Source organism: Mizuhopecten yessoensis, unplaced genomic scaffold, assembly GCF_002113885.1.
Source record: "Mizuhopecten yessoensis strain PY_sf001 unplaced genomic scaffold, ASM211388v2 scaffold2347, whole genome shotgun sequence".
Lineage (NCBI taxonomy): Eukaryota > Metazoa > Mollusca > Bivalvia > Pectinida > Pectinidae > Mizuhopecten > Mizuhopecten yessoensis.
The window spans coordinates 135441-148805 of record NW_018404501.1 but is presented as its reverse complement, the minus strand read 5'-3'; the positions used below and the strand labels follow the sequence as shown (position 1 = coordinate 148805).

General features: G+C 33.8%; 2 protein-coding genes across 3 annotated transcripts in view; both read left to right on the top strand.

Annotated features, from left to right (window-relative positions):
- The window catches only part of LOC110445752 (probable cytochrome P450 49a1), a 28657-nt gene extending 25048 nt beyond the window's left edge, over nucleotides 1-3609 (top strand). The window contains exons 8-10 of the mRNA XM_021490523.1: nucleotides 1139-1220; nucleotides 2127-2327; nucleotides 3100-3609. Coding sequence (XP_021346198.1) covers nucleotides 1139-1220; nucleotides 2127-2327; nucleotides 3100-3222 — 406 coding nt within the window. The 3' untranslated portion in view covers nucleotides 3223-3609. The remainder of the gene's footprint in view (nucleotides 1-1138; nucleotides 1221-2126; nucleotides 2328-3099) is intronic.
- Nucleotides 3610-5656: 2047 nt separating this feature from the next.
- LOC110445757 (heat shock 70 kDa protein 12A-like) overlaps nucleotides 5657-13365 on the top strand; it is an 18948-nt gene continuing 11239 nt past the window's right edge. The window contains exons 1-2 of one of the 2 annotated variants that reach the window (XM_021490530.1): nucleotides 5657-5734; nucleotides 6839-7164. In XM_021490530.1, the coding sequence (XP_021346205.1) occupies nucleotides 6859-7164 (306 nt within the window). In that variant the 5' untranslated portion in view covers nucleotides 5657-5734; nucleotides 6839-6858. Of the gene's footprint in view, nucleotides 5735-6752; nucleotides 7165-13365 lie in introns of both variants that reach the window. The other variant, XM_021490531.1, reaches the window with a different exon arrangement.

The window sequence follows — 13365 nt, the reverse complement described above, 5'->3', positions numbered from 1 at the left end:
TTAAATATTGATGATACACTTAACTATAGTAACCTTGAATTTACACAGTGGTTTCTCATTAAATATTGATGATACACTTAACTATAGTTAACATTGAATTTACACAGTGGTTTCTCATTAAATATTGGTGAAACACTTAACTATAGTTAACCTGGAATTTATCACAGTGGTTCCTCATTACATATTGAGGATACACTAAATTATAGTTAACCTTGATTTTATCACAGTTGTTTCTCATTACATATATTGATACACTAAACTATAGTTAACCTTGATTTTATCACCGTGGTTTCTCATTACATATAGTGATACACTAAACTACAGTTAACCTTGAATTTATCACAGTGGTTTCTCATTACATAGTGGTGATACACTTAACTATAGTGAACCTTGATTGTATCACAGTGGTTTCTCATTACATAATGGTGATACACTTAACTATAGTGAACCTAGATTATATGACTGCGGATTCTCATTAGATATTAATGATACACTAAACTATACTTAACCTTGATGTTATCAGTGGTTTCTCATTACATATTGGTGATACACTTAACTATAGTTAACCTTGAATTTATCACAGTGGATTCTCATTAAATATTAGTGAAACACTTAACTATAGGGAACCTTGATTTTATCACAGTGGTTTCTTATTACATATAGTGATACACTAAACTTTAGTTAACCTTGAATTTATCACAGTGGATTCTCATTAAATATTAGTGAAACACTTAACTATAGTGATCCTTGATTTTATCACAGTGGTTTCTAATTACATATTGAGGATACACTAAACTCTAGTAAACCTTGATTTTATCACAGTGGTTTCTCATTACATATTGAGGATACACTAAACTATAGTAAACCTTGATTTTATCACAGTGGTTTCTCATTACATAATGGTGATACACTTAACTATAGTGAACCTTGATTATATGACTGCGGATTCTCATTAGATATTAATGATACACTAAACTATAGTTAACCTTGATTTTATCAGTGGTTTCTCATTACATATTGGTGATACACTTAACTATAGTGAACCTTGATTATATCACTGCGGTTTCTCATTATAGATTAGTGCTACACTTAACTATATAGTAAACCATGATTTTATCACTGTCGTTTCCCATTACAGATTAGTTTTCCCCGTGTCCATTGGAAGCACTCGGATACTGAACAAAGATATCCAGTTATTAGGATACAACATTCCTAAAGGAGTAGGTCGTTATAAAATGCACAAGACATATTTAAGTTGTTCAATTAAACTGTATATTGTTTTCAAATTCGATTGATATGATTAAAAGGATAAACCATCAATTTAAAAAACAACTAATAAATAATTAGAATCAATATTCACACACGAAACAGCTGTTTGCAGATGCAATAGTAACTTATATGTGTATCGATATTTCCAAGTTAACTCGAAGTTATTACATTTTCATGATATTATATACAAAGATACATTTGTGGTCAGCTGAGTAAATAATATTAAGCACTGAATTGGTTTACATGTGGCATTCATAATCAATATGCTGCAAAAATGACAAATTCTAGCTAGCTCTTCTTGTTAAATTTGTAATTTCCAGTTGGCATTTATATTCCTTATGGAGCGGAACTAAAAGTAGTTCAATAAATATTTACGTTTCTAGAAATACTTTTTCTTTTGAGAAATTAATGGAAGAACATTGACCAAGAGCATACAAAAGAGAGATTGCAGTTTGCTTTTTTATTGTTGGTCGTGATATATTAGAGGAAATTTAATATGTAGATTTATTTAATTTGCCAAAGTATTTCTTTGCATGAATATACATGGATAATTTGTTTAGAAAATAGGCACACGTTATATAGTCCCTAGTGTGAACTATGTCAGCTTTAGAAAACTTCTGGTGCTGGTTCAGAAACTGGCTACTCAACTGCACAAGATACTCTGTTATCACTATCGTTTGAAAAGTCAAGAAAATATCTGTATATTTCATGTCAATTCAGATTATCAGCAATACAAAATTTGTGATGAAAAACGATTGTTGAGTCGGTATGCATCTACAGCTTAAATGTTTTAACATTGCAATATTTTAATACGACAATATTATATTCAATGCAGCATAAACGTGTTCAATTTTCAGTGCATAGTTGCTGGAGGCAACAGTGTAATTGGGAAGGACCCGACATACTTTCACCATCCTAAGGAGTTCTTGCCTGAACGATGGCTTCGCACGGGACAAACACACATACACGGGTTTGCACAACTACCGTTTGGATTTGGTCCTCGGGACTGTATTGGCAAACGCTTCGCTGAAATGGAAGTCTATATATGTGTGGCAAAGGTAGGTATTTTTTCTATTCAAACAATCATGTGATATTTTTTTATTGTAAATTATAACCAAAAAATGAATAAAGTATATTTTTGAAGCTATATGTCTGAGGATTAATGAATCAGAATGTGCTACTACTATGGATTTAAGCCGGTAGCTTTAATATTTAATTTTCTAACATTAAATACACGACACGTTCCCGACTAAGGCAATAACTGGTCATATTGTGCCGGTTTGATGGAGTTTAAGACATGTTTTACGATGATTACCGAAACGTTTGTAACTGTATGTGTTGTTTACAAACATAATCGATGATAGCCATACTAATGTATATTGGAGAGTATGTTTGAAATAACCCGTGTTGAATACCCGAATATATGTTGCAATGCTTATATATATATATGTTCTTAATATCAAAAATTGCAACTTTATTAGTTTCAGTTGTGGTTAAGTGATTTCTATAGCACACTAATCCATATATAGGACCGCTGTGTTAGCGTTAATTATTGTCTGTGGTTATCATTTTAATCGTAAAATAATCGGGATTTCGCGTCAAAATTCTGTCTTGACAGGAAGATAGTATTGTACCCTGAACAATTTTCTTAAAGAACCCGAATTAGTTCCATTGTTAAACCCTATCTAGCGAGTTAATTTTCCTGGTATTGTTTTGATTTTTTGTTTGTTTTGTTAATATGTTTCCCTCGTTGTTGTTATTATGTATTTGAATGACGGTTTTAGGAAAGCGTTTACAAAAACGATAATGTAAACATTTTTATTGTTATAGATTGTGAGAAACTACAGGATCACCCTTCCGGAGGGACTCACCGACATACAATACATATATCAAACTTTTGCAACTCCTGAGAAACCTTTCTCTTTGCACCTTCAGCACCGTTCGACAGGATGAAAACTGACATTGTATTCTGTATGGCCGAATTTTACCAGTAATTGTGACTCAATGCATCCATGTCTTACTGGATAATATATTACACAATATTAGTTGGTATGAAAGCATTTCTATACCAGTGCTACAATATGAACTACTCGGTCTCTGTCCGACGTTTTACTTTGACTGTTTTCATGTTCTACATATATTATTGCATCAAAGGATCTCTGTCCCACTGAAGGCAAAATCCTAGATAATTTCACTGTTGTCTTGCACATCTGTTGTTACCTCCCCTTAATTCCCGGGGTTCGAATTCCTGTCTGATCTCCTAGCAATTTACTCTCAGAACACTTGTTGATAATATTTGTTTCTGTATTTTATCTATATTTAAAATGCTCCGCAAGGTGTTAATTTAAGGGTTTCCCACGCCGGTAAAAGTTTCAAATGAATAGCTACAGTTTTGGACAGCTGTTCTGGGATCTCTAATGCATGGAAGAGGAAGTCAACGTAATATTTGAATGACATTGTTGCTATCGCTAAAAACCGAATGTTGTATCTTTCGCTTAGAGACATTCGTTCTATCGAACTAGCGATCAAGCTGTGCAGAAAAAGAAATCAATACATTTGTCATATGATTCACATAAATACATAACTTAATATTAAGTAACATACAAATGTATTATATATATATATATATATTACATTTTTTATATAAATTGTTCACAAGACTGCTCAGACAAGTACCTAATTCTGATTCCGTACCTATATAAGGTGTCAAGAGTGTCCCTCTGCAGACTAGTTGACTGCAATTTACCTTACTCAGGTATTCTGTTCACCCCATGCTAACTTAACTTAACGCTAATGATAAACTACCGTTCTTGTATTTGTAAATAAGATATTCCATTGCCAATGTGTACATTTATTCGGACCCACAATGAGCATATTGCAAATTTTAAATTCATTTGTTTTGCGCATCGTTTTTAACGTGCCGCACCTCTGTATCAATTGTTAAATGCATTTATCATGATAAGCCAGTTATAACGGACCATATTATTATAAGTATTACTCAAATATCTCGCTATGGGAGAAAATCAGCTTAATGAAATTAGCCCATGGTGGAATCAACTTTACATTTTTGTATTTTGCTTGGTCAGTTAACGTTACCTAACAGGGTGTCAGGTTTTAAATATTACTGCGTTACATAATATAGCAGTTAATAATTGTTTGTACGTTTCATTCCCTAATAGTTATAGGTTTCGGACAGGCGTGAGACTTGAGAGTAATGAATATTCATTACTAATTATACAGGTGAAAGTGGGAATGCATAGTGATTGAATTAGTCGATGAAAGGTAAGGTGCACAAGATTTACGTATGGCAAGGCGGATGCTTACGTAGTTTGTTCGAATAGGGCGGTGAGTTATTCTAGCCCGAGACGCCAAAGAATACGGTTGATTTAAAATTTTAAAGTATTAAAAAAACCAAAAACTTTTGTTTAGTGAAACATATGCTAATATCAGTATTGAAGTTGTTTCCATAGATGATCTAGGACATCATAAGGTTTTCCAGAGCTTTTGTGACTTATTAAGTTTTATCTCTAGTGTTTAATCCTGGATGTTGGGGGAGGTGGTTCCCTGTAATGTCATGCATGTATCATTGTCCAGATGACATGGAGGAGTAAGAATTGGAAATGATTTGTACACAATTGTCACAAGTGTTTAAAAGATATGCATATTGAATAAACGGCTGTTATATCGTCTAGGGACAAGCTACCGGCATACATGTGTTGTTTACATTGATTTGGAGGGGTATTATCATGGGTGAATAGGACAGACGTATTATATCAGGCCGATTCGAACCGGACGAATTATCATTTTACGACTGTGTTGCGACTGTGTTGCATTCGTATTGTTGTCAAATATTGTTTTGTCCCATAACACGTGTTTAAGAATCAATGCCGAATAATACCAGGACATGGCCTAAGTAGTATCAAATACGTGTGAATGGTACCCGCTATGTTATGGGGGATTCCAACATTAGCCTTTAAGATCTATGCGATCTGACTCTTATAACCTGTATACTGTGAATATCTGCCATTCTATCATATCTATCATATCGTTATGAATTTAAACTGGCCACAAACAAAATTGTTTTGATTGTTGACATAACCCGTTTCGAACCCCTTTTTGTTGATCTACTTTCGGTTTACAGTATCAGTAGTGTTTATAATGTTTATGTCTAATATATTTGATATTTACAAATGAGATAAGATCTGTTATCTATTGTATTCACTATTCGTTGCTATTTAAATGATTTTTAAAAAGCAGTTACTTTCATGTCCAACCTCAAAGTTTTTCTCGTCATTATAAACATTCATAATTTCCTCTCGAGGCCTCTTTCTTATAAAAAATTTATTAGAACTGATTTGAAGAATATACAACACTTCTTATCAGACCGCCCAGGTAGCCTCGGTTTTAGTTAAGGGCATCTGTGCTGTTTTGTACTGTTGGATTGGGGAGAAAATGTAAAATTAAGGTAAGAATATTTCATTTCACCTCTGAATTTTTGTTTTGATTTTCCCTCCATCAACTAATGTATCGCGGATACAAGTCTAAAATGTTATCACTCAAGTAAACATGCCATTTGAAATCGATTATGAGTATATGATTGAACAAGGAAGTTAAAACATTGATATATTTTTTGATCAACTCGTTGACTTGGACAAGTCTGCATTCATTCTTCTCAATGGTATGCACTGAGATGTTTTATTTATTTAATGTACCATGCATTCATAGCAACAGCTAATGTATTATGTTCATACTACATAGTTCTGATTTTCAATTTGGGTCTAGGAATATGAATTATGAGGGGGTTGGAATTGAGGGTGACGATATTATCATGTTTTAGGGGGCTTGTTGAACCCTAATTCATTGTTAAAATAAAATAATTGTCCCTATCAACCGTCTTGAGAAAGGCTAAGTGTGACATTCTCTATGACAAAATATTAATTAAATTAACTTTTTCTCAGAGAGCGTCGCAAAAGTATTAAAGATGTCTTTATATGTAAGAGAGATATCCAATATAATAAGGATAATATAAGTCACCCCTATTGTTTACAATTAACATAAATATTAAATGTTTTGTCTTGCCTTTTTCCTTGGCATCAAAATGTCTCATCCTGTTTTTACAATACAATACATTGTTTATAAATTTATGTTATTGTAGTAAACAAGCGTATCTAGTAGGAATGTCGATGTTGTTTCACTAGACCAAAGGTGATCCTATTAAGGAGGCTCCAACCTTTCGCAATTAACCAGCAGAATTCAATAAAAGTTTGACATAATGGTAATGCAACAATGTAGGGATGATTTTTAGAAAATCTTTTAATCTAATTTTGTAAGATAAAACCCGAAAAATTGAATTTTGTCAGTTTTAACGGTTTATATTTTTTGGGTATGTGGCATTGTGCAAAACTATCACAAAAATAAAAAATAAACTTCTTGTCTGCCGAAAAAAATGAATCTAAAATGTTTTTTCTCCTATGTATTTTTAGGAAGGACAGTTTTTTTTATTTCAAACCTATCAGTTTGAAGTTGTCAGCAGGACAATCAAAAGAGAGTTTTTGTTATTAATTGACAGGTATATCTTTCTATCCTGACATGGCAACAAATAACTATTTGTTCTCGGCAGCCATTGATTTTGGAACAACGTATTCTGGGTATGCGTTTTCCACAAGAAATGATTTCCAAACGTCTCCATTAAACGCATCCTGCATGACATGGACGGCGGGATCAGGGCGCCTCCAGTCCCTGAAGACGTCCTCCTGCGTACTATTCAATCCAGATGGGGAGTTTGATTCTTTTGGATTTGAAGCAGAGGACAAATACTCTGATCTCGCATTAGAGGACGACCACAAAGCATGGTATTTCTTCAGAAGATTCAAAATGACACTTTACGAACAAGGAGTAAGTATATATTAACTGTTTTGACGAAATGTGTGTTGAAATTGGTACGTGTGTGTTCATCTAATTCCATTGTTGAGTTAAGCGTTGTTTGTATTTTAGTGGCTTGCATCAAATATACAATATTTAAATGGTTATTTACTAAAGTGAGTATATGTGACGTAACATGTACCTGGAATTTTGTTGAGGTGGTTGACCTAGTGTGAAGTGAAAGGCAATGCTTGGCCCGAAACTGAACTGATGGAAGGTATGATCTTATGAACTTGACGCCTATAATGAGATATTCCGATTTTCTGAAAAACTCTATTTAGTCTAAGCTGGTATCTCACATTTGTTAAATCATTTAAAAAAGGATCAACCATATCATTAAGGTACTTTGGTGATATATTGTGCAATATTTTATACATTACAATTAATTTATTTTTTCCCTCCTATCTGCTAAGGTTTCCCATCCCAATTCTTTGTACAATTTATGGTGTGATGTACCTCTACGAAGCCCTGTCACTACTCTAGCAGCATCTAGTTGGACTGATTCTAAAAATAATTTTGATTATCCCAAACTACATTAGCATATTCTAAAATTGGTCTAATATAAGATATATACATAGTGTTAAGTGTACTTCTATCAAGTGAGGTTTTAAGACTTCTTAATATATTAATTCTTTTATATGCTGTATCATAAATATTTTGGATATGTTGACCCCATTTACCATCTTCATTAAAAGTAAGACCTAAATGTTTATGGTTAGTACTGTCGGTTAGTGGTTGATTAGAGAAGAAGATTGGAGAGTGATTAGTTTCTTTTTTCCGTGTGAAGATCATAGTTTTAGTTTTGGATGCATTAAATTTTATATCCCAAGATTTAGCCCAAAAACATATATTCTGCAAGTCATTAGTGAGATTTTGTGCTGCTTCAATGGGATTATCACCAACAATAATATAGAGGGAGGTATCATCTGCAAAAAGTTTAATGTTACTAGTAACTATATTAGTGATGTCATTTATATAGAAAAGGAAGAGAAATGGACCAAGGTCAGATCCCTTAGGCACTCCTGCACTAATACATTTAAAAGTTGACTAATGTCCTTCTATAAAAACCCTTTGTTTTCTCTCAGACAAGTAGTTCTTAAACCATGCCAGTAATTTTCCTTTAATTCCATAAGTTTCTAATTTGTATATTAGACCGTCATGCCAAACCCTATCAAAAGCTTTACTAACATCACAGCAGACAAATCTAGCCTCTTTACCTTTATCTAAATTATTAATAATAGTGTGATATATAGATAATAATTGAGTCACAGTTGAGTCACCAGGCAGGAAGCCTGCCTGGTACTCAGAAATAGATTCAGCCGCTAAAAGGTAGTTATACAGGTACCTAAAGAAGATTTTTTCAATAATTTTACTAAAGCAAGATGTAATTGAGATTGGCCTATAATTACTGGCATCATTTTGGGACCCATTACCCTTATATATAGCATTAACATTAGCAAGTTTCCAGGATGCAGGGATATGTCCAAGTTCCATCGATTTGTTAAATAGTAATGTTAGTGGATATGATAATGAGGGTGTTAGTTTTTTTAATTATTTTGGGTATAATTCCATCAGGCCCTGCTGGTTTATTATCATTTAGTAGTTCAAGTTGGTCGATAACGTCTTGTTCAGATATGTCAATACTTTCTAATTGGAAAGAATAGTTATTTACAGTAGGTGGCAGTGGGTCTAGATTAGGAGAGGATGTTGATATTGAGGTAAAGTAATCGTTTAGTGTATTAGCTTTATCTATAGGATGTATGAGAGATATACCGTTATGATCAAGAGGAGGAATGTTAGTTGAATTTATATAAAATTAGATATAGACTTAGCTATTTTCCACCATTTAGATGGGGGTAAGGATTTATCACTCAGAGATCTCTGTAGTTTTTCAAGATAATCTTTTTTCGTTTTCCTTGTGATTTCAATAGCTTCGTTTCTAATATCTCTATATTTATTCCAGTGGTAATGACTATTTAGTTGATTTTGCTTTTCTATGGATCCTATTTTTTTGTCATAGTTTTAATCTGATTTCAGTATTTACCCATGGTTTATCATCTGGACGTATATTTTTTTTGAAGGAATATAGTTATTTATTTGTTGATTAATATTGTTGGTAAGTATATGGTTAAATTCTTCTGAGGCACTATTTTGCGCATGTGTCATCCAGTCAATATCTCTCAGTGATCTGTTCATTTGGTCACAATCTGCATTATCATACAGTAATATAGTCTTTTTATAACACCTATGTTTATAGACAGAGTAGGAGACTGTAATATGTATAGGAGAGTGATCACTACAGAATTGAGGGCTTGTACATGCATTTTGAATGATTCTAGTATTATTAGTAAAGACAATATCTATAGAGGTTGAACTATTAGGAGTGATTCGTGTCGGTTCATTTATTAGACTGTTCAGATTATATTAAGTAAGAATTCTGCTGAGATGTGAGTTAGGATGTAGATTTAACGTGTCAATATTTATGTCACCTGTTAAAATTATGTCTAGTGAGGTATCAACAGCTTTATGCAATAGAATATCAATCAAGTTGTGTCCAGTATTCTACATTGGATTCCGGTCTATATATACACCCTAATAAAAATCTGCGATTACCAGTATGCACTTCTATCCAAATAAGTTCGATATCATCATGCTCCAGGTCTAATCTTCTTTTAGTCTGACCAGTATTTTAATAATATATCAAGACACCACCCCCATCCTATTTTGTCTATCTTTTCTGTATGGTTCATTTGGAAATGAGTCTAGCATAATATCATTATCGGGAATATCTGGTGTAAGATGCATTTCTGTTAAGCAAATAATGTCATTTAGGTGCAGCTCAGAATCAACTATATCAAGTTTGTTCCTTACAGACCTAACATTGAGATGAGTGATTTCATAATGTCATTAGCAAGTAGAAGAATTTTTTGACTTACATATCGGATATAGTTATTATTATTAATTATGAGTATAATGTGACAATGTAGTAAGGGACACGGGTACTCTGGCTGTGTATATGCAATGCAAACATATCGGGATCTGATTATTATATACATGTATACTCCCCCTTCCTGCCCAGGAACCTCTGCTAGGTACTTACATTAAGTTAAGAGTGAGTTAATCATTTTAAAATTGTTAGGGTTCAGTCTGACTACTGGGGCACACCACTGATGCCCGCATGCACACACACACCAACATGTACATGTGTCATAACACATGAATTAACAGTATGGGAGTATGCACACGAGCATCCGTAATAAGCCCCCGCGGCCAGGCATACGGGCAGGTTCAACATGGACAAGTAATTAAAAAACTCAGTAAGTATCAAGATGACCTGGATGTATAGGCATACACGTCCTGTCCGCAGATATGACACGAGCCCCGTCCCACCCCACCACTCCATGCCAATAGCATGAAACAGATGGGCAGAACGCTGATTCGTCCCACAGCTATGGGTCAGACCACAGGGGCCCGCTTCAAATGACCGAGACACACATATTCCACACCAATACGGGACACAGCACAAATAAACATACAAGCTTATGTGTGTTGTGACCCACATCGGCATAGCACACATGCATACCAGACACCTGCAACGAGGCCCTGTGGACAGACGTAGACACCCTATATGTTTAGAACATAATGTTATCATAATGAAAAAAGAAAATGTCTAAAGTATGAGTATGACGACTTGCACATTAATATAAACAAAATGGTATTTACATACATAAATATACTACTAACAAATGGCATTTGATAGACAATTACCTTTCTATCACTGACACTGCACATGTCCATGTGGTTTCCCCCTGCCATGATCAGCGTAAGATTGGCATGTCTACAATCGTTTGGATTAAACATAAGATTGATTAAAATCATTAATATAATTAGTTGTACGAAGTACGGTTTGGTCATTGTTTAATGAATTGGACAATGATTTTCAAAGTTTGGTACATAGCAGAATCAAGTCAGTCATAAAGTCCTTTACTGGAACCTTGTACATGTAGAATTAATTAGTGTAGGTTCTTACACTGGATATCAGTAATAAAAATGAGGCATAAAAACAAAGTAAGTACTCGAGTAGTGCTAAACATACCTGTTCACTACCTGCATGCATATGTATAAGACGCCATTAAATAATGGCACCATATGAAGACTTGATCATAAATTACTTGTAATATAGTCACTATTAAATATAGTTACACTGACCATGGCAGGATATTATTATATTAATATATATATACATGTACCTACGTGCATTATATCTGCGTGCATTAAGATATATATATATAGAAAGTGTATATCCCTGCGTATACACGCAGATACACACACACATACACAAACAAACTTATATTAAGTATAGGTAATTTATTACGGTCATACATTTCTATAATAGTCATCGTTTACAAAGGGTAAATACTAGGCTTATGTAGGGTTGAATCAACTGGCACTTAGTGTGTGATTATAAATAGAAGTAATAAATATAAATACAGCTGTCACAAGATGTTATAGCTTTACAATGCACATATCTATATGTTTACATGTACTTAAATTGTAGCCAGTATCTAGTTAGATATATTGCAATTGGTTACTGAAGTCAGTAATCCACATATATACAATATCATTTATTACATTTTATACATATATATATACATGTTAATATACCTGTCGTAGATAAAGTTTTCTAAGCATTTCATTATGTAGTTGGAATAAAATATCAATGTAGTTTTAGATGAAACTTATATAATTACTTGATATATATGCTAAATATACTTGTATATAAAGTTAGATATGTACATGTATAAATATAGCTGTAAATGCTAGACACATGGTGTTAAAGTGTTACAACATGTACTTAAATTATAGCTAGTATCTAGTTAAATATATTACACTTGGTCACTGGATGCAGTAATCCGCATATATACAATATAATTTATACATATTTACATATAGATATATATATATATATAGGGTTCAAGTGTATATATGTATAAGTTACAGTATGTTCAGTACAGGTCACATTATCAGTCACTTGAGTCGGTTTGAAGTGGCCCATAAGCTTTACTGATAACGATGTTCATCAACCTGTTTACCAAAATAGATTGTATACACAATGAGGTTAGTGGTAATATTATTGATTTTTGCAGAACATGAGGTTAGTGGTAATATTATTGTTTTTTGCAGAACACATGGAATATAGTGTTGCAATAAAACTTTACCGACCGGCAGTTTCGCACTAGATGCAACATGTCTACTCACGATAAAAACCCTGCCATGCCTGAAATTTCTATACATGAAAAGGGCGTCTTAAAACTGCTCCAAGGCCTAAATCCATACAAGGCATCGGGCCCTGATGACATCAAACCCAGAGTACTAAAAGAGCTTGCAACAGAAATAGCCCCGTTATTAACCCTAATATTTAATCAGTCTCTGGAAACAGGTATAGTGCCTTCAGACTGGAAATCTGCAAATGTATCACCTGCTTATAAAAAGGGTCCAAAATTACACCCAGAAAACTACAGGCCCATATCTCTGACCTGTATCTGTAGCAAAATTATGGAACACATTGTTGTCTCAACTATCATGACCCATGCCGATACCCATAACATATTGTATCCGTTCCAACATGATTTTCGCAAATCGCGATCATGCGAAACCCAACTTCTTGAATTTGTGGATGACATCTCAAAGAATCTTGATGAGGGACGCCAAACAGATATCCTCATAATGGACTTTGCTAAGGCTTTCGACAAGGTCAGTCATTCTCTCCTAAACCATAAACTAAAACATTATGGTATACGTGGAAATGTCGCAAACTGGATCGAGAGTTTCCTGACCGGTAGAACTCAGACAGTAGTAGTTGAAGGGGAGAAGTCTGATTTTGTCGATGTCCATTCCGGGGTACCCCAGGGGTCAGTTTTGGGACCCAGTTTATTTCTTTACTTTATAAACGATATCCCTGTGGGTCTAAATGCTACAATCCGTTTATTTGCAGACGACACTATTGCATATCTAGTTATCAAGTCAAACAGTGATGCTGAAACACTTCAAAAAGATCTTGACAAACTAGCGCTCTGGGAAAATACATGGAAAATGATCTTCCACCCAAACAAATGCAATGTGTTGTCGGTGACTAAAAACAAAACTCCAATAGTCCATAATTATACTTTACAT